This window comes from Rutilus rutilus, assembly GCF_951802725.1.
Source record: "Rutilus rutilus genome assembly, chromosome: 1".
Lineage (NCBI taxonomy): Eukaryota > Metazoa > Chordata > Actinopteri > Cypriniformes > Leuciscidae > Rutilus > Rutilus rutilus.
The window spans coordinates 11,340,171-11,363,269 of NC_140209.1; the positions used below are offsets into that span (position 1 = coordinate 11,340,171).

General features: G+C 41.4%; 1 protein-coding gene across 2 annotated transcripts in view; it reads right to left on the bottom strand.

Annotated features, from left to right (window-relative positions):
- Positions 1–462: 462 nt before the first annotated feature.
- Positions 463–23,099, bottom strand: part of LOC311287453 (uncharacterized protein) — a 61,523-nt gene continuing 38,886 nt past the window's right edge. The window contains exons 1-3 of one of the 2 annotated variants that reach the window (XR_014626747.1): positions 18,935–19,098; positions 9,919–10,138; positions 463–1,572 (exon numbers count right to left, since the gene is read on the bottom strand). Coding sequence is in view for 1 of the 2 variants with exons in the window: in XM_084404322.1 (XP_084260448.1) it covers positions 1,545–1,572 (28 nt within the window). In the remaining variant the exon portion in view is untranslated. Of the gene's footprint in view, positions 1,573–9,918; positions 10,139–18,934; positions 19,099–23,099 lie in introns of those variants that run through there. The other variant, XM_084404322.1, reaches the window with a different exon arrangement.

The following is a 23,099-nucleotide window of genomic DNA, read 5'->3' on the forward strand; positions in this document are numbered from 1 at the left end:
TGAGAAATTAACAACATGGAGAGATCTAAAAGCAAATAATATTTCATGGCTTTCAGAACTAAAATTATTCCTGATTCAAGCAGAATGAGCATAAAATAAAAATGGACAATAACAATGAGATGTTGATAAAATGAGTAAAGAGTTTAATCAATAATTACATGAAGTAAATACAAACATTAAGTAAAAGTGAAAGCAAATGAGACAGATCTCTCTCTTTACTGACTGAGCCAAAGCATCTCAAGAGAAGAAGAGAAGGAAAGTGTCCAGTTTCAAAGATACATGAAAGTATATCTTGCATTTGCATGGAAGAGTAGAAGTTGAAGAGAAACTAGATGTTCTGATGAATTTTTTTTTTTTAAATGAAGAATTAGTTAAATTAATATCCGATTTATGTCTCTCTCAAAAGTGTTATGGCCTCTTCTTCGGCTCCCTGAACTTAGCCTTGAAATGTTTTTTCCCAACGTGAATTTTCTGGCACTCTTTCAGTTCATCTTCTTCTGTAGTAAAGGACTTCCAGCAATGGTCTTTCTTCAGAATGAGAAGCAGAAGTGATTTTAGAGCGAAAGCCTGAGCCGCTTCTTCCCAGTGTGAACTCTCATGAGAATCTTCAGACTTGATTTACAGACAGCATTTTTAGCTTCTGTTTTTCCTTTCTCATTCATGTCCATCAGATCTAAAAGAAACATTAAATCAAGTGATATTTCAAATGAGAAACAAACATGAAATGAAAAGTTAAGCCTAAAGTCAAGATCACTGATGAGTTCAATAGTCATATCGAGTGGTCAGGGGTGTTCACTGAAATGCTCACACAAAAATCGCTGCAAAAGATGCTTTCCAACAGGTTTTATCGTAGTTTTTGTCCAACTCCATTGACTTGTATTGGATGTCCATTGACTTGTTTTGGATGTGCTGTGAGGTACGGTATTACTCCGCCACCAACTGGGCTGAAGTGTCTATTATTCAAGCTCTCAACGGAAGAATGTACGGGTGTGAGGCGTTTGGAAAAATAGGTCCACAGTTTTACAACGAATGGTAAAACACCTGTTGGAAAGCATCTTTTGCAGCGATTTTTGTGTGAGCATATCAGTGAACACCCTTTGTGGTTTTTGTAAACGAAAGTTTAATGCGTTTTAGGAAGGATTGTTCCAGTGCACATATGCAGCCATTCTGTAGGTGGGGGGGGAAAGCGAAAGAAACCTAAAATTCTCGGGACAGCAGCATGTGTCCAAATTTTAATCTTAACCGTTCTATTTCATCAGAAACGATCTGTACACAGGGCTTTAAATGTAAAATACCAAACTTGTCCTTTAAGATTTTCTCTGTGTGTGAAACTCTTCCCACACTGAGTGCATGTGAACGGCTTCTCTCCGGTGTGGATTCTCATGTGAATCACAAGACTTTGTTTATTTACGAAACTCTATCCACAATGAGTGCAGGTGAAAGATTTCTTGTCTCCTTTCTTTAAAGATGTCTTTTTAGTCTTTGAGCGACTCAAAGGTTTTTTCCCAGGTTTAACATGTTCCTCCTCCACTTCACTCAGTTCTTCACTTTCCTCCTTCACTTCCATCAGGTCTGAAATGAAATGGATAAAAAAGTAATTTTTAGTAAATCTTCCAGTTATTGAACATTATAGGCACATATCCCATATTTCTGTAGTGAGAACTACAATTTTAATTGAACAATGAAACAATGACCTAATGCAATATTAACATTAAACAATAGAGAATACTGCTATAATTATGGCACCAACTTTTAGATTGCCATTTAATCTATTTGACTAAACTTCTTAATTTATTAAATTCTGGTCACACTAGACTTTTTCTTCCATTGACTTCCATTTATAAATTTATTCCATAAATTTCACGTTCACAGTCGAGCATGAACAAATCTTTAGCTAGTTTAAAACTAGTTCATCTTTATTAGCATTATCTGTGTCCTCCATGTTTCACTCAACCCAGTCAAAATGTCTGAAAAGCTAAATTCAAATCTTTGTTAAATATTACCAAAATTCGAACTATATTAAAATTCTAAAGGACATACTAATGTTTTCATCAACATTCTTTTCCCACTATTTTTCAAATTAACAACGCAGCCGCAAAGACTGCATACTGGAAGCCCTAACAAAAACAAACCGTGTCAGTTACGTTAGGGGTGTGCGATATCACGATTTTTGTTTGTGGACGATTAAAATGTGTCAGGGTGCATGCAGGCAGAAGAAGACGAGGAAGGCAGAAGGCTCCAATACAAAGTGTTTACTTACAAATATCACACAAGCGATACAAAATGGCAGGATACACACACAGGTTGCAACGTTACATAGACGTAACATTGTATAATCTCACTGTGGAGTGCCCCAGTTTGTAGATGGAGTTCCTGGGTTATGTGAGACACTTGACCTGAACCTAGTGGCCGTCCATCGATGGCTTTGACTGTGAGAGAAGAGGGGCAACGGATTGAATGTTATGTTATGTTATTGAGAAAAGTCTGCAGATATGAAATTCCCGGCAGCTCCGGAGTCCATTATATCACTGGTGGTAATCTGCCGGCCATTGGCCGTGATCACAACGGGCAGGGATATACAAGAGAGGGGGTTTAATGCATCGACATTTAGACTCACCGGTCGAGATGCTGTTGGTCGTGGTCTGGATGGACAGGCAATACGAAGATGACCGGCCTCGCCGCAGTACAAACACAGGTGATGAAAGATCCTTCGTTCTCTCTCCTCCGCGGACAGATGGTAAGTGTTGATCAGCATGGGCTCGGGCTCTTCAGCGCGAACGGGGATTGGGGCTCAGGGCTCGGGGAATTTGGACGTTGCGGGGAGCAGAAACAGTACGGTGGCTCGCTCGGCGAGATCGTATGAGATTGTCTATTTGAATGGTGAGGTTTATAAATTAGTCGAGGTCTCTACCTTCATCACGACAGGCTAACTTGGACTGCACTTCATGATTCAAGCCCTTTCGGAAGTGTGTCGTTATTCCAGGAAGTCTGCGCAGCAAGGGTGCGAAAAGTAAGAGCATATTCAGCCGCAGTTAATTTGCCCTGCGTGAGTTCAAGCAGGCGATCACCCGCACTCTTCCCTTACTTGGAATGTTCAAAGACCTCATGGAAGCATTGGAGGAACACATCGAATGACAGAAATGCACTTCCATCATCCCTCCACACTGCTGTTATCCAATCCAATGCCCTTCCCAGTGAGAAACGAAAAGACAAAAGCGATCTTACTAGCTTCGGTGGAATACAGCGTTGGTTGTTGAGCAATGAATAAAGAGCATTGGAGAATGAACCCTTTACATTTGCCAGGATCTCCGTCAAACTTTTCTGGAAGCGCGAGACACAGACCCCCGGTAGGTGAGATTACTGCAGGATGGGCAACAGCAGGCTGTGGTTTGCGTGGGTGACTGCTCTGATGACGACCCTTGAAACCCTCAATCTGTTTTGACCAGCTGCTCCGTTAAAGAGGTGAGACAACTCAACTGATGATGATGGGCAGCGATTTGACTTGCTTGGGCTGTAAAGGCTGCGCTCAAGGTTGACATAGCTGCTGGATCTTGAGATGGCGAAGTCTTCTGTTGTGACTCATCTGAGTCAGAGAGATCCATTTGCAGCTTAATTTATTGAGCAGAGTAGTGAAACAGGCAAGAATCAAAACCAGCAGACACAGCAGTGTAGACAGGGCTAAATCGTAATAACAGTACCAGGCAGAAGATCAGGGCAGGCAGCAAACAGTCAGAGTCAGAGAACAAAGCAGAGGTAACGTAGGCAGGCAGCAGACAAGGAGATATCCAAATACGGGTAGGGTCACAGACGTTCACAGTAGCAAAACAAGACTTCGCAGCTCTCAGATCTCATTTTGAAGTCGTAGTATCGTGCACCAGCGCATTCTATCAGTTGAACTTCGGACGCCTCTGTCTCAACATACTGTACAACGCGACATACATTCACATCACACGTTAAGGCAGTGGTAGAGTAACACTCCTGGGTTGCTTAGTTGGGGACATTAAATGCAACATTTAATTGAATTTTAAACAATATTATTGATCTTCCTGCATTGACACTATTATACAAGAACTGAACTGAGCAGGATGATGACATCACGGTCATCGAATGTGTCTGTACTGTACCACAACCAGGTTTTACATTTCTTAAGCGTCTAATAACATTGACTCTAAATTTTATTCACTGACATCGGGATGTTGTCAGTGCAAATCATGGTACCACAAGAGCTGTGGAGAGGATAATGGCATCTGTGAGGAAGATGGTTATATCTGCAAAGACTGCCTTTGAAGAGAATGCAGCAAAATATCTAACTGGCCTGACTAGGCGATGTGACGGTATATTTTGTATTGCAATGTTAAGTGTCTGAACAAAGCTTTCAAGCTTTCTTTTTATTTCTCATGTCTGTGAGGCAAGAACTCTTACATATATATATATATATATATATATATATATATATATATATATATATATATATATATATATATATATATATATATATATACAGATATGCAAGTAGCCTAATAGCCTACGCTGAGTTTCGGTTAATTTATGAGACGCGCTCCAGTTCACGTGCAATGCAAGAGATCGCGCCAGCACCTCCATGTCCTGATTGTCTGCTATATTTGCTTCTTATTATTCCGCCGCCGCGATCATATCACCCCTGTCCTCTATAACCTCCACTGGCTCCCAGTCAAATACAGGATCAACTTCAAAATACTTCTCCTCCCATACAAAGCCCTTAACAACCTTGCCCCTCCATACCTCTCCGTCCTACTAACCCGCCACACTCACGCCCGCCTCCTCAGGTCCATTGGTGCTGACACACTCAAGACCATCAGAACTAAGCGCCGGACCTGGGGAGACAGAGCTTTCCCTGCTGCTGCACCTACCCTCTGGAACGCCCTCCCCGACCACATCAAACAGTCAAGCACCTTAACATCCTTCAAACAGGCCCTCAAAACTCACCTCTTTGAGCTTGCTTTTCCCTGTTAACAGACTTTCCCAGTTCTTCATCGTCATCCCTTACATCGCCTCCTCTCTTGCTTTGCTTCTGCTTGTCCTTGGTCCTATGTGTTTTTTTCTTTCTTCTATTTTCTTGTGTTATCCATGTAACCCTGTCTATATACCTTGTTTGTTTTCTGTTTTAGTTTTTCTTTCAATGTAAACCAATTAACTGTAAAGCGTCTTTGAGTGTCATGAAAAGCGCTATAAAAAATAAATGTATTATTATTATTATTTCTAATAACAATATGGACCACACTAAGGATTGATGAGCTGCTGGGTTCATGAATATTAATCATGTCTATTTTCGCACATTATTTCCTGCTTGCTCAAAAAGGCTGATTCAATTCCAAATAAACTTATTTTTACAGGAAAACACAACAATGAATATCGTTTACATGCAGCACGTCAATTCTGCGTGTTATAAGACTCCCTCGCTCTCTCTTTAAGTGTGTGAGAAACACTAGCGCTCTCAGCAAAGCGACAGCCAGTCGTGCGCCTCACACTAGCGTTTACGTATGAATCACATACACTGTGCATTCATTGAGAATAACTGAAATACCAAGGAAAATATATCTGTGTGTACGGGCTCCAGATTCTAGAGGTAATTCCTTGATTATCGATAAACTCAAGCCTCAGCTTCATGTCCACTAGGTAATAATATATCGGCCATCCCTACTGGAGGCCCCAGTCTCTGTCGCCGGCCAATGAAAGATTGTTTAAAGCAGCATTCAGTAGTTTCGGGATTTCTTCGCTGTATTCTCGCTTTTTGCTCAGAGGTTTCTCTCTAGAGCTCCCCCCACAGCTTCGGAATAGATATTTGACAACACTGTTGTAAAAACTCGTTGGCGATTCTCAGACACCAGAGGCTAGTAGATCAACGACATCAAAGCAGATGGGACATTCTTTAAAACGTCTTCTTCATTCGGGTTCGGACAGCGTGAGGGAGCGCAATAGTGACAGCATTTTAGCAGATTTCTTTTGGCCGTAAAGCAATTGTTTACATCACGAGACCTGATATCACGCGAGGACTTCCTGACGCGGCGGCCGGCGGCCCGCCGTCTCAAAGTTGCAAGTGCGGATTTTCCGCTCACGGGCACCAGGGGGGTGCGAAACGACCACCATTCAACCCGAAACAAGTAATATAACCATTCCAATGCCTCCGAAGCTGTTCAGTTAAGGTAAAAATGTTACTTAGTTCACCTTTAAATTAAATCTTTAAAGTTTGAATTCATTCATATCTTCTATTTATCTTTTAGAAGATTACTGTTATGATTTTGTCTAACGGTGACCTAAAGTATAATTGTTATTAAACAATGTCTGTTCAAAAACTTTACTTAGTCGTCTTAAATCTCATTTATATGAAAAGATTCAATCAGCATTTTTTTGTCCATGCGGGGTTTAAATTTTTATGGTGGGGGCTTTCCATAGCCATAACTGCATATTCTATCCCGTGCACCTAAACACGGCCATCACAGAAAAAGGCATTTGTACATTTTCAAAAATGAAATAAATAAATAAATAAATAAATAATTTAATATCATTTCACACGGTTCTAAAAAAAAAAACTCTATTTTTAATTAAATTATTAATAAAATATATAACCAATGAATAAGAACATATGTTACTAAAATGTATCACTAAAATAAAAAATAAAAATAAAAATTAACCAAGTTTAAGTCTTATTCTTTCTCAGACGAAAACTTTGATATCGTCATTTAACAATGTTCTACTTTCAAACCCACATTAATACAAGTAACTTTCTTTTACACCTTCTGAGTGGGCATTTACAGTAACGGGCTAAATGCCCTGCTGACCATAATTAAAACACTCTCTTTGCCTATAGTTTGATCACTATGAACTTGCAAACGGCTCCAACTTACTGCACACCCTTGAAGCAGTGTGTCCCAATTCAGGAATGTAAACAGAGCCACTGATAAGCAGTTCTCTGTATTCTTTAACAGTCCACCAGTGGCGGATTCAATCGCAATAACCAAATCATAATCTTCATCATTATAATTGGCAGCACATTAATTTCCAATCACTCAACATATTCTAAGAGGTTTTCACAATGTTTCTGTTTAACTTGAATCACATTTCTTTGAAGTCAGAGCTTCAGAGCACAGCTGCTTACAGCGTTTGCTCTCTTCTGTCTCACTGTGTTTCAGGACTCTTCATAAAGTATAGAATGTGTATTATATGCCATCAATTTCATTAAAACTGGGTTGAAACAGTATTCCTCTATTAAATGTTTAGTCTGCAGATTCAACTTAATGTTATCATGATTTTCTCAGTCCCACTTATCTCTGCTGTTTCACAAAAAAAACAAAATATCATATTACTCATATCTCAATCCCTAAATCGCACAGACAGCCATTATAGCTGTAACGATCACCAGCTGGAGTGCCTCTGAGAGTCATCAGAGGGCACTCCACACCAGACTGATCACTTCACAAAACTACAATTCCCATAATGCTTCATACCTGGGACTGATTGCACACTCACCTGCATCTCATTCAGACACTCCATATAAACCACACTCAAACAGAAGATCAGTGCGAAATATAGCATTGCTGACTGTAATCACTGAGTGGTTTCTCCTATTCTACGGATCTGTTTATTGACCTCGGATTGTTATCTCGTTTCTGTCTGTTTGCAGCCTGTCTTGACTTGGATTGATCTTGGATTATTGTCTCTTGTCTTGCTGCCTGCCCTGAACTTCTGCCTGTGACCTGACTACTCTCTGTGTCTGTTCTCTGATCACCCTGTTTTGCTGTTGCCTGACCCTTGCCTGTTTTGACGTTCCTTCATTAAAAGCTGCAATTGGATCCTACTGAGTCTTCCAATTCATAACAATAGCTGCTTGCTCCTTCAACTCTTGTTATGAAAATTCTCTAGACATCATTTTACCACTAAAATATATAATTGTTCCCCTATTCTGCTTGATCAAACTTTTGTTCATTCCTCATCTTTATATCACTTAATTTGTTACTAAAATAGAGGAACAATTATATATTTTAGTGGTAAAATATTATGAAGACTATGATTTGGCTATTGCAATTGAATCCGCCACTGGTGGACTGTAAAATAATACAGAGAACTGCTTATCAGTGGCTGAAACAAACAGTGAGACACAATCAACCATCACGGTTCGGCACGGTCAGCCAAGTGTGCTGAGAGTTCAGGGCCGAGAACGGTTTGTAATTGTGCCATACCAGAAAGAAAAGCAGCTTTTGTATCTCAGCACATAAAGATGAACTACTTACCATGATCTCAGACTGCGGTGATGTGGTTTCTCCACTGCATGGATCTTCATGTGTCGCTTCAGGTGACTTTTAAAATAGAAACTCTTTCCACACTGATCACATGTGTGCGGCTTCTCTCTGCTGTGGATCCTCTCATGTGTTTTCATATTTGCTGAATGACTGAATCTCTTGTCGCAGTGTGAACACTTATAAGGTTTTTCTCCAGTGTGGATCCTCTCATGTCTTTTCAGATTTGCTGACTGACTGAATCTCTTGTCACACTGTGAACACTTGTAAGGCTTTTCTCCAGTGTGAATACTCTGGTGCAGTTTTAAATCGCTCCCTGTAGCAAAAGTCTTCTCACACTCAAAGCACATGTACTCTTTCACACCAGTGTGGATTTTCTGATGTGCATGTAAAGTGTGCAGCCGTGAAAAACTCTTTCCACACACAGAACATGAGTGTGGCTTCTCCTTTGTATGAACTGCCAGGTGTCTCTTCAGTTGTGATGCACAGAGAAATGTTTTCCCGCATTGATCACATGTGTACGGCTTCTCTCCGGTGTGGATCATTATGTGAACATTAAGGTGTGCTAATTGACTGAAACTATTCCCACATTGATTGCATGTGAACGGCTTCTCTCCGGTGTGGATCCTCATGTGAACATTAAGGTGTGCTAATTGACTGAAACTATTCCCACATTGATTGCATGTGAACGGCCTCTCTCCGGTATGAACTCTCATGTGAACATCAAGACTGTGTTTGCGTGTGAATCTCTTTCCACACTGAGTGCAGGTGAAAGATTTCTTGTCTTTTCTTTTCTTTATAAATGTCTGTTTAGTCTTTGAGCGACTCACAGGTTTTTCTCCAGGTTTTACATGTTCCTCCTCCGCTTCACTCAGTTCCTCACTCTCCTCCTTCACTTCACTCAGTTCTTCACTCTCCTCCTTCACTTCACTCAGTTCTTCACTCTCCTCCTTCACTTCACTCAGTTCTTCACTCTCCTCCTTCACTTCCATCAGGTCTGACATGAAAGAAAAACTAATATAATCAAAATAATTCAAAGAGGGAAATATGTGAATGGAGATAAAAAAAATATCCCAGATATAACAGACAACTGCAATAAAATATTACAATAATTTGTCTTTTTATAAATTAATTAAACATCCCTGAAAATTTACATGAATGAGGTACACTGATCTTCCAGTTATTATTTTTTAAACATTATAGGCACAAATCCCATGTTTTGACGCATGTGAAAGTGGGACACAAGATCAAGTGAATTTCACTGCGTGAAAGAACACAAATGTTTGCAGTATAGCAGAGTAGATTGTACATTTTTACATTTTGGAATGATTATTATTTGTTATACATGTTTGTAAAAATATTCACAAAATTAAGGTCAAAATTCTGGTAACACTGTAACAAATTATAAACCATATATAAAATAAATGTAAAATAAAACAGTTAAAATATTTAAATTTAGTCGTACCTGATGTTGACAATCAATATAAAACCTCCCTTTACCTCCATTTGTTTAAAAAAACAGAAACTTTTGTACCCATTTCATAATTGAACTGTTTATCTAAATGTGATGAAGTGCTTGAATGTTTCTAACATGAATGTTCTTCAGCATCATGAATGAATGAATGAATGAAGAATAAACACCAACCTCTTTGTTCTTCAGGATCTTCAGTGTGTTTCATTCTGCAGGGTTCTGGATCACTCATGTTCTCACTGTCCTCTTTAATAAACTCAGTCTTTGCAGATTTCAGCTCTTCCTGATGCTCTGATGCTCGTCTTCACTTGTAGCTGATGGGAATTTACAGCATTTATTGGGGAATTACAGTGGGAGGAGCTTCACTGATGATGTAATTGTAGTGTGAGTTGATCTGCCAAAATTAAAAATATAAAAGTTACTGAGTTTGTTTTTATGCTCATGGACAAACAGAATAAAATAATGTAATTTTTTCCAAATATAAATAATTGTAAGAAAAACAGTTGAAAGCATATAAATAGAAATAATCATAGGCTACTTGTAGTAACCAACAAATACACTGAAATAAGTTTTAAGTAGAGATGCACCGATTACAATTTTCTAGGCCGATTCCGATTTTTCATTGAGTTTGACCTGCCGATACCCATTTTAGCCGATTCCGATTTCATTTTTTTCTAACCACTTTACAGCACACACAAATATTTATTTTCGATCTTTTCTTTAACCCTTTCACGCGTAACTTTAAAATATTCTAACTGACCCCCCCGACCCCCAGAGTGAGTTTTTTCAAGGCGAACGTTCCCTTTAATGTTTCCATGGCGACACCGCAGCCACAGTAAGGCCGTGTGTCCACCAAAGCGTTTTTACTCGCGGCTGGCGTGTTTTTTCAATTGTTTTCAATGGGAGCGCCGCGTTTTTAAAACGCCATGAGCGTAACGAGGCGCTGAGCGTCTTTTTTACGCTGAAGCGCTGAGCGTTCGGCGTTTTTTACTGGTCGCCGAGAGTTGAAGAATGTTCAACTTTTGGTAAAACGCAGCGCTCATCACTGTCACTTTTTACCCAACCGTCCAATCACAGTGGAGGAGGGGCGGGACTAATACCATACCGACCAACCGCGTCCGCCACATGATTCTGCTTGTACAACGTCAACAGATGGCAACAACAATCATAATAACGAAACAAAATCAAGAGCCAGAGAAAATACATTACATTGTATTGACATTTTAATATAGAATCAACACAGAAACAAAATATGTGTGAAATGAGATACTAGTAAGACTTTCGCGGATATTCCGTATCATAACAAGCAAGTGTCTCGGTCTCAACCGTCTCAACTGAAAAAACGCTGCACTGCCAAAACGCTCTCAAGCGCCCACAGCTGAGCGTTTTTAGCAGAGCGCCTAGCGTTTTCAGCTGGCTAAAAACGCTTTGGTGGACACGCGGCCTAAGGCCGTGTGTCCACCAATGCGTTTTTTCACGCGGCTGGCGTGTTTTTTCAATTGTTTTCAATGGGAGCGCCGCGTTTTTAAAACGCCATGAGCGTAGCGAGGCGCTGAGCGTTTTTTTCACGCTGAAGCGCCGAGCGCTCAGCGTTTTTTACAGGTCGCCGAGAGTTGAAGAATGTTCAACTTTGGGTAAAAAGCTGCGCTCATCACTGATTGGTCACTTTTTACCCAACCGACCAATCACAGTGGAGGAGGGGCGGGACTAATACCACACCGACCAACCGCGTCCGCCACATGATTCTGCTTGTACAACGTCAACAGATGACAACAACAAGCATAATAACGGAACAAAATCATTTAAAACAAGAGCCAGAGAAAATACATTACATTGTCTTGACATTTTAATATAGAATCAACACAGAAACAAAATATGTGTGAAATGAGATACTAGTAAGACTTTCGCGGATATTCCGTATCATAACAAGCAAGTGTCTCAACCGTCTCAACTGAAAAAAAAAAAACACTCTCAAGCGCCCACAGCTAGGCGTTTTCAGCAGAGCGCCTAGCGTTTTCAGCTGGCTAAAAATGCTTTGGTGGACACACGGCCTAAGGGGCCGATCACACCTGACGCGTTTTTTGCAGTGAGAGGCGCCTATTTTCAATTGGTTTCCTATGGCAGCGAGCGTTCTGCGCGCTGTTTATGCGCCTGCTGTGCCTCGCGTTTTTGAAGTTGAAAAAAAAGCAACTCCGAGCGGAAAAAGCGTCCAACGTCATCGTGTTTTTTTCCACTGTCCAATCGAGTGAAAGGAGAGGCGGGTCTTCCGTTTTAGTGATGAAAGCTACAGTTGCTTGAACGCCCGGAGAGTGCGATGGAGGATAAACTTGTGGTGCTCTCGCGGCCGTCGGATCTGTTGGATTTAACGTTACAACACGTGAATTCATCCACTTCTCCCGAAATACTTAAACGTAAGTGGGTGGTGAACTGGGAGAAGAATAGAGTAAACATTAAAGTTACTTACACAATGTGTATCTGATATGAATAAAACGTGTCTAATTATAATGGAAAGGATTATTATTACCTCTTCCATAGACATCAGTGTGTATTTTACAAACTCTAAATGTATTGTTTTTTTAGTACTTATGTGAATTTATATGTCTGAAACCTAAAATACCTCAAATAAACAGTATGTGGTTGAAAACACTAGTATGACAGCTCTGAGCGCCCCTGTCTCTGGCTAAATTCAACATTTGAATTTAGCAGTTGATCACGTGATGCACTGACCGTTCTAATCACACCGATGTGATCATACGCTCCAGGGACCAGCCTATGATGAGTACACCGGTGTGATCGTACGTGCGAAAGGCTTAAAAACAAGAAATTTTATGACACAAAATTTTGAAATGTAGGCTTAAATCAAACACATTTTAATTCAGATTCTGCATTTATATATATATATATATATATATATATACACAGGGGCGTCGCACCCGAGAGGGTTCAACACCCACACTTTTTCTGCAGTTTTTCCGCAGTTTTGCACAAACGCCTTACTACAGTCGCTCCTCCGTTTCTCTGGCCGCTGCGCTCTATGTCAGCGCTCGCTGCGGCTGCCTCCTCTCCCCCTCCCTCTCAAATGTGACACCGGCTTTGAGTGTGACCGGCTGATGATTGGCTGTTCTGCCTTCAGTCCCGCCTCTCTTGGTGTGTTAGATGTATCCGTCAGCTCGTGCTGAGGAGGCGGGAACTTATGTTTATCGTTATTTACCATTTACATCTCCATTTCCCAGGTACTTTGAATGAGTGTTTATGCTTTGGAGGTTTTTAAATAAGCTTGATATGTGTTTGGGAAGATGTTCTTTTTATGTTTTGTTGACATGTCGAGTGCTTTCTGTATTATATTTCGTTTTTTAGACTAATGCTAATTTGGATATTGTTCAGCAGCTAGCTAAATTTAGTTATGTATGTGGCATGCAATGTATAAAGTAACTGTGATGAAGAAGGCAGGGAATTGACGAGAAAGAGGGACAAATTGCCATTGTTAAGCAGTAGGGCTGGGTAAAAATATTGATTTCTCGATTTTAAGCGATTCTCATTTTTACAAACCGATATCGATTCTTAAATCCCAAGAATCGATCACTCATCCTGTTTTCAGTTGATGAGTGAATGGAACATTGTGGCGTACACCCCATCCAATAAACCGCAGTAATATTTGTGCTTTGTTACTATTGCTATGAAACAAAGTCTCAGATTTCAAATTACGTCCATTTTCTCACGAAATTCAAAAACATAATTACCGTTTTAGCGCTGTGGTGTGAGATCGCTCTGGCGCACCTCAGCTCAAGAGAAGCAGCAGCGCTGAGCGCACATGATCTTCTCTTCCGCCTTAATAACACCAGTTACAGCGCGAAATAAACATGAATGAGCATCTGAAAGTGTGTTAAAAGATAGAGAACAACTTATCGAAAGACGTCAGTAACACAGCTTGTAAACAATTTCATGTAACGTCACATTTACCTCAGAAAAAAACATATCCAGTGACCATAAACTCGTTAGTCAGCTAGAAGAATTAACTCTAGAGAGGAGCATTTTGCTAAATATATGCACCATATTACATATTATAATTTTTTTATGTTCTTCAATATTTAATGCATGTTTGAATAATTCTGGCAAGTTTTTATAACAGCCACCATTTAAATGTTTATATTTCATATAACTTTATTATTATAAAAATAAATATAAGTGTAATTTAAGTGTTAGTATACAAATCATTTCATTTTTTAATTGCAAGCTTGTGAATCGAAATCGAATCGAATTGTGAAATTTGTGTCAATACCCAGCCCTATTAAACAGTGTATTTATGGGTTTATTGCCAGTGCAATTGATTTTGATATTTTGAGCATTGTTTGTTGATTAGCTGAATACTTCCGTGGATACTTTTTTTTTTTTAAGTCTCAGTCACAGTCCTGTCAGACCGATGTCACTATCAAGCTTACCACTGTCTTTTTGTCACGCAGTATCATTAATATGCAGAAAAGAAAGAGGCAGGAGAAGATTGACACCTTTTTCAAGAGAAATCCTGTAAGTCATCATTATCATTATCATTAGATATTGTTTGCATTTATTTCATGATATTACTTTTCAGTATTCACTGAGGTTTGCTAGTGCCACAGCTGTAACTGTTTGACCCTATTACTTTACCACTGCACCCTTGTTTAGGAGAGAAAGTTGCTGGAGCCATCAGTTTCAGATAGAGCACAGGAAGGTTCACAGGTGAGCAATGAAATGAATGTTACAGTTTGTGAAAGAGGTCTATGAAGGAAGAGAGGCCATGTGTGTGTGTTTGTGTAATGTTTGGTGCTTATTTCCATCCCAGGTGCACGCGTGTGTCTGGTGTGTTTATATCAAATTCACAATTTCATTTCAAACGTTTTGATTAGGGTGTATGTGAGGATGTGGCCAGGAGTGAAGAAGACAGAGATGAAGAGGGAGGAAAAGGCAGGTCCGAAGCAGGCAGGTCCGAAGCAGGCAGGTCCGAAGCAGGCCGGCACGAAGCAGGCAGGTCCAAAGCAGGCAGGTCCGAAGCAGGCAGGCACGAAGCAGGCAGGCACGAAGCAGGCAGGCCAGAAGAACAGAGTGAGGAAGAGGTCAGAGAGGATAAGGATGAAGATGAAATGGTAGAGAGAGGAGCAGAGAACTCAGACGTGGCTGTTACTCACCATCAGTTCAGTAAGCCCAATCAACCAGATCCAAAATTAATTTCTAAACAGTCCTTGCCCAAATATACTCTGAGTTTTCAAACTCAGTGGTACCAGAAATTTCCATGGCTCCATGTCAGTCCTGGTGTTGAGGGTGTATTGTGCTTTTACTGCTCCAAAGCCTTTAACTCTGAGACATCACCTCTTGCCAAGAATGCTGATTCAGCATTAATTTCATCTGGGTTTAAAAATTGGAAAAAAGCCCTTGAGCGATTTACTGTGCATGAGAGATCTGATAGTCATAAGACAGCCATGACAACGCACATCTATGAAGATCGATCAGTACAGGTTCAGCTATCTAGTGTGAGTGTGAAACAGCAAGAGGAAGCAAGGGGATGTCTTCTCAAAATCATTGGTGCTGTGCAGATGTTGGCTAGGCAGGGCTTACCTTTTAGGGGCCATGAATGTGGTGAGGGAAATTTTGAACAGGTTCTGAAGTACAAATCAGAGGATGACCCCTCTCTAACCAAGTGGTTGACAGGTGGTAGAAAGGATGTATATACTTCAGCTATGGTTCAAAATGAAATTCTGACTTTGTTCAGCAGCGTGATCATACGCGAAGTAGTTCAAAACATCAGATCACTTCCACACCTTCAGTTCTCTGTGATGATGGAGGGGACACGAGACGTGTCTGGAAAAGAGCAAGAGGCAGTGTGTTTGAGATATGTTGACAAGGATTTAGTCCCTCGTGAAGAATTGATTGGTCTTTATGAGGTTTCTTTGACAACAGGAGAAAATCTAGCAAAAGTTGTCATGGATGTTTTGCAGCGCCTAAACTTGCCTATCACTGGGTTGCGTGGCCAAGCATATGATGGGGCCGCAAATATGGCTGGCAAATACAATGGAGCACAGGCCATTGTAAGAAAAATACAACCTCTGGCTCCCTATGTTCATTGTGCTGCCCACTGTGTTAACCTAATTACACAGAGGTCCTGTACTGCCTCAATATTTATCCGGAATTCTCTGGAATGGGTCAATGAGTTGGGAGTGTTGTTTGGGCAGTCAGGGAAACTGAAGGACATATTTAAGGGAATTGCAAGGTCTGAGGAGGGTGAGGGTCCATGTCACACTATAAGACCTCTGTGTCCAACAAGGTGGACGGTCCGCACTAGTGCCATCCGCAGTGTGCTAAACCAGTACGAGTGCATTATCAAGGCTTTGGCTGAGATGGCAATGAGTGAGTCTGATGCAGCTAGAAAGGCACAGGGGCTGTATGAGACATTTCAGCAGGGAAATGTTGTCCTTGGTCTTGTGTGTGCTTTGGAGATCACAGGGGAGTTGGAGGTTTTGAATATGTCCCTCCAGAGAAGAACACAGACCCTAGATGGTATGCTTTCAGCTGTTGCCTGTGTTAAGGAAAGTTTCAGCAAAAAGAGAAACACAGAGAGTTTTCAGGCTTTTTACACAAAAGCAACAAGGATGTGCGAGACACTCCATCTCACTCCAATTGCCTCTCCTCGAGTCCGTATCCCACCTCAGCGCTTCACAGGTAGTGCTCCTGCACATGTGTCCCCTTCTGACTACTACAGGACTGAATTCTACAAAGTTCTGGATGTTGCTGACATGCAGTTTAGAGAAAGATTTGAGCAGGAGGGAATGCAAATGTTAAGGCACCTGGAACAAGTTCTCTTGACTGGAAAGATACATGGTGTTGTCCAACAGTACCCAGAAATCAACCCAGACATCCTCAAAGTTCAGCTTGCGTTGTTCAGAATGAAGTAGCTTCCAGTCTAGTACTGAAATTGTTGCTGTTCTTCAAGGGATGACCCCAGAGGTCCGTGGTCTCTTTGACCAAGTCGAAACAGTTGCCCGACTCCTCCTAGTTGTGCCTGTGTCATCAGCAGAGTCAGAAAGGAGTTTCAGCAGCCTCCGGAGGCTGAAAACATGGCTACGCAGCACCATGACCCAAACCCGCCTCAACAGTGTTGCTGTGTGCCATGTACATAAAGACAAGCTGGACAGGGTAAACAGAAAAAAGATTGCTGAACAGTTTGTCTCCTGTAAGGAGGGCAGAAAGAGCACTTTTGGTTCTTTTAAATGAGAGGTAGTTGGTCATATGTTCATTGGTCAGTTGGTTGTTGTTGGTTGCATATATATATATATATAATATATTGTTCTTAATATATGTTGTTTGTATATCTGGAGTTTGTAACAAAAATAAGTCCCCCCTCTGTTTATTAAAGTATTTCTGATTCTGATTCTTTAGCAAGTCTACTGTTGCATATTTTCACTTATTTTCTTGTTTTCCATGTGTTCCGGGTGTGTTTTTATACTTTTCTAGTATCACTAATTTAAATGGGAAGCTTTTTAAATCTTGTATGCTATACCTTTTGTACCCTTCTGTCATTGTATTCATCATTTTTATTGTTAATAAACAAACCACATCCATCCCCCGCACTTTTGAAAAGCTTGCTACGCCTCTGAGTGTTTGGTCGTTTAAAAACCTTTATAAATAATCTTGATCTATAACATGAGATGGGCGCCGCAATGTTGTCCTGTCAGTCGGATTTACAGCACGTGAATTCATAAGTCTCTCCCGAAATAAATGCAAGAAAGTGGCCGGTGAACTGAGAAGAATAGAGTAAACTTTATAGTTACTTCCACTATGTTTGTCTGATATGAATAACGTTAACACATGTCGGCAAATTATATTTGAATAGATTGTTATTGCTGCTACCACAGACATCAGTGTGTATTTTACAAACTCCAAATGTATTGTTTTACTTGTGCTTATGAGTATTTAAATATCTGAAACCTAAAATAAACATTATGAGGTTGAAAACACTGCTTAGTTGTGATATATGACAGAGCTGAACGCGTCCGACTCTGGCTCATCGCCAGCCAACGCGCGAAAGCACAGTTTGAATCTGGCAGTGATGCGACGTCACTGAACATGCTAAATGTGGCGCCGTACTCTCAGGGGCACAGAAATAAGAATCCCATATATGACACTGTACCGCTCAAAAGGTTAATTGTGGCACCCGAGTGCATTTGACCGGCATAAAATTGGCATATGTCAGACTCACCGGCCGGTCGCCGGTCATGGCCGAACACGTGAAAATCGGTAAATTCCGGTCACCAGCCGATCAATCGGTGCATCTCTAGTTTTAAGTGTACATTTACATGAGACCTGAATACATTAGCATAATAAATGAGGTGAAAACAGGAACTACTGTCATGAAATAAAGAGTGTTTTCAGCAGATCTGGTAATATTGATGAGCCTCAGACTATCAACACTCATTCAACAAGCCATTCAGGATCATCAGCAGATCATCTCACTTTATTCTGAGTGTTTGCTGTTAGAAACACGTTATTTGAGTCAGGATACATGATAAAAGCCTGTAAAACTGCTATATTGAAATACAATACTGTTATTTCTCACAATATAACATGGATAAATCAATAATATAACAAAATAAATAAATAATCTATCTTTACAAACCTTTACAGGCAAATAACTACCATAATATTTTAATATAAATATAGTTCGACTTTATAATAACTATTAATTGCAATAACGTAATTCAATCATTAACATGTTACAGATTGGTGTAAAGAAACTGACAATGATCATACAACTCTTAGAAATAAAGAAAATGTAGGACGTCTCCTGTGTCAAACTTCATTAATATTTATCTATATTCCCATGCATATTTGAAATTTCCCACGTTCATTAGTCATACAGGCCCATCCTTCTCCTTGCCCGGGTTCAAAAATATCTCTTCTCTTTTCTCTTTTCTCTCTTCTCTTTTCTCTTTTCTCTTTTCTCTCTTCTCTCTTCTCTCTTCTCTCTTCTTCTCTCTCTCTCTCTCTCTCTCTCTCTCTCTCTCTCTCTCTCTCTCTCTCTCTCTCTCTCTCTCTCTCTCTCTCTCTCTCTCTCTCTCTCTCTCTCTCTCTCTCTCTCTCTCTCTCTCTCTCTCTCTCTCTCTCTCTCTCTCTCTCTCTCTCTCTCTCTCTCTCTCTCTCTCTCTCTCTCTCTCTCTCTCACCTGCTGCGTGCCTGCGTGTCCTTCCTTCCTCCTTTTCCTCACTCCAAAATGCCTTATTATATCCATTATTAAGACACGTGTCCCAATCGCTGATCGCCTCCCTCATCTCTCGCAGCTGACACTCGTTTCTTCCTTCATTACCCCGCGATCGGCCATCACATGAAAAACCGGAACCGGCCCGGTGTCCCACCGGAAATGCTCCGACGGGGAAACACCGCCTCAAAGAAAGGTTCCACCCTACCTTTACGGTCACCCCGTGACACATATCTCTGCTTTAATTCTCTCACAGCGAAAAAAATGTTTTCAGTTCAGCGGAAGAAATAAGTTTGCCCTTTACGATGCCGTTAGGCAATATTTGGTTGACGCGAACACACACACACACACACACAAACTCTCCGCGCACACTCATGAGACGTAATTCAACATAATTGCGTATTAAATTATTCTCTTCAGGTGCTTCGTTGATATCTTTATATTCTGTTTTGGTCATATTTTTCAACCGGTTCAGATTTTTCTGTTATCTATGACGTTTTGCGAACTAATACGTCACAGTATTTGCAGTGGAACTGCCAAATAAGGACATTGACTTCCGGCCCAACACTTCGAGCAATCCGCCATTATTATTTATCGCTGCAATTTTGTAGTCCAAGCTGGATGCAGAAGTTACGAGAGGGTAAGTTAAAATGTTCGGTTGTTGGATGTAGTAACCCACACGCTTCATTACACCGTCTAATGTAGATGAACTGCCGCGCTTGTGGCGCATGTTTGACTGAAAGAACGAGCAAAGAGAGAGAGAGAGAGAGAGAGAGAGAGAGAGAGAGAGAGAGAGAGAGAGAGAGAGAGAGAGAGAGAGAGAGAGAGAGAGAGAGAGAGAGACCCGGTCGCGCGGGTGCTCTCTCTCTCTCGGAGCCCTACAGTCTATGGTGTAAACATGACTTCACCGTCTCCAAAAGACGCTGTCTTGCTCGCTCTCCCTCGCACATTAATCAAAATAAATCGACACGGTGGTAAAAGGTCGGAAGACCAAAATTTCATGTGTAAATACAGTAACATACCATTGCGATACATCCATATGAAGACGTTGTTCTGCAGGTTCGTCGTCTACATTTTTATCTCGCTCCGGCTCCGACTCTGGCTCGAACATGTAAGGCTGGCTGGACAAGTCTTCCGTTGTTGACATTTTGTTAATAACGTGTGAATAAAAAGTTTCTGTGCCGCTAGTAATCCTATCTCTGCTATCAGACTACAAAAATGGCCGAACGGTGTGGAGTTGAACCTCTGCAACCTGGAGAGGGGGCGGGGTATGAAGTGTCTCAATGTTTTTTAAAGAGACCGCAACAAAACGGGTTGCTCTGAGACGCACATCAGGAAAGGGGTAAAAAGGGGGCTTGTGGAGCTATAATAATGAAGAATTCAGACCCAAGCATTGCAGTTCCGCTTTATATAGACTACAAATGTATGATTTATATGTAAAAAGGAACAATTTAAAAGCATGATATGTCTCCTTTAAAGCCCTTTGAAGCTGCACTGAAACTGTCATTTGGACCTTTGTTTGTATCTTGAATAACAAAGTTAGCTAACATCCAGCCGCTAGTCAAAACATACAATCCTGATTTACGTGATAAGTAAACTATCGCTAAGCTTGCTTGCTAGCACCTTGATTCTTCATTAATTAGGGTAGAGAACCGAAATCATAACCTAAAACAGCATAAAACTGTCTAACTAGTATAACTTCACAGTAAGGTTAAAAGCAAAATTTATCACAGACGTGTGCTTGTTGATCCTGAGGGGTTAAGCTGACTGTGAGGACGTCCACACAGTTTAATCCAAAGACGACACTTGTCAGGATTTGACTTCGGTTTTGGGAAGGGGAAAAAAGGACACCCCCCTCCAACCTCTCTGGGAAACGCGTATCTCTGTTACAAATGCCCCAGGCACAACGTTTAACCATATTTTTAAATCTACGGCGGTAATAGCCTGCCGAGACCAAAAATATGAGACGCCTGTGTTAAAGTCAATGGAGCGCTGTGAAAAAGTGTCGGACCTCTGTGGGAGCTCGTTCTTGGCTGCGCTGTGATTGGTCAATCTACATTCTAGGGTGTGGCTTAGCCAAAGGCGAATTCCTTTCTATGTTGAAGGATGAGAGAACTAATCAAAATGTAAAGAGGACTCTCAGAAAATATGTTAATCAACACCATTATGATTGGGACATCCACCTGCAGGCCATAGTTTATGGAATAAACACTGCAAAACGGGGCTTCCTTTTCTGTTGATGTTCATGCTGCAAAATCTTCCTACTTCCACAACAAGATCAACAACTCCTCCAACACACGATCACTCTTCAAGACATTCAACTCTCTCCTCTGTCCACCTCCACCACCACCACCACCCACCTCCTCTTTAACTGCTGACGACTTTGCGAACTTCTTCACCAACAAAACAACAACTATCAGCAGTCAGTTCTCAGCTCCACACACACAGGAACCCAGACTGACCCCTTCCACAGCCAATAACCCTCTGTCCTCCTTTTCTCCGCTAACCGAGGAAGAAGTATCTACACTTCTCCTCTCCAGTCATCCTACCACCTGCCCTCTAGACCCCATCCCCTCACACCTTCTACAAGCCATCTCTCCCACACTTCTACCAGCACTCACACACATCATCAACTCATCCCTCCATACTGGCACTTTCCCGACTTACTCCACTGCTTAAAAAAACAACGCTAAACACATCATTTGTAGAGAATTACAGACCTATCTCTCTCCTACCATTCATTGCGAAAACACTTGAAAGAGCTGTTTTCAACCAAGTAACATCCTTCTTGTCTCTAAACAACCAGCTGGATGTCAACCAATCTGGCTTCAAGAAAGGGCATTCAACTGAGACTGCACTACTGTCGGTCACAGAAGCCCTACGGATCGCAAAAGCTGCTTCCAAATCTTCAGTCCTCATTCTCCTGGATCTGTCTGCTGCCTTCGACACTGTGAATCATCAGATCCTTATGTCCACCCTCTCAACACTGGGCATCACAGGAACTTCACTCCACTGGTTTGAGTCCTATCTCACAGGTAGGTCCTTCAGGGTCGCATGGAGAGGCGAGGTATCCAGAGCACATCAACTGACCACAGGTGTTCCGCAGGGTTCAGTTCTTGGTCCCCTCCTCTTCTCCATCTACACTACATCACTGGGACACATCATACAAGCACACGGTTTCTCCTACCACTGCTATGCTGATGACACACAGCTCTTCCTCTCATTTCAACCAGATGATCCCACAGTAGCTGCACGGGTCTCAAGCTGCCTGGCGGACATCTCGACATGGATGAAGGAACATCACCTGCAGCTCAACCTGGCAAAGACTGAGCTTCTCGTCCTCCCTGCCAATCTGTCTCTACAGCACGACTTCACTATCCAGCTAGATTCATCATCAATCACCCCATCAAGGTCGGTCAGAAATCTTGGAGTAACGTTTGATGACCAGCTGACCTTTACAGATCACATTTCAAAGACAGCTCGATCATGCAGGTTTGCACTGCACAACATCAGGAAGATCAGGCCTTTCCTTACTGAGCATGCAACACAACTTCTCGTCCAGGCCCTGGTCATTTTTAGGCTTGACTACTGCAATGCTCTTCTGGCCGGACTTCCATCATGTGCAACAAAACCTCTACAGATGATCCAGAATGCTGCAGCTCGTCTTGTCTTCAACGAGCCCAAGAGGGCCCACGTCACTCCTCTGTTCATCTCTCTGCACTGGCTACCTCTCGCTGCTCGCATCAAGTTCAAGGCATTGACGCTTGCTTACAGATCTATCATAGGCTCAGCTCCCTTTCACTCACTACTACGAGCCTACATCCCTACCAGAAGCCTACGCTCGGTCAACGAGCGACGTCTCGTGGTTCCATCACAGAAAGCCACAAAATCACTTTCCAGAACATTCTCATTCACAGTTCCATGCTGGTGGAACGCTCTCCCCACCCTCATCCGGAATGCAGAATCCCTGACAACATTCAAAAGACAGCTGAAAACCCATCTCTTCCGTGAGCACTTAACTGCATAGATAAAAAATAAAAATAAAAACTCCCCTTTCCCTCTAAAACCTCCCTTATCGGGCTTATGCTACTCTGAATAATGCCTGAACTTCGTATCTTGAGCACTTCTTGCG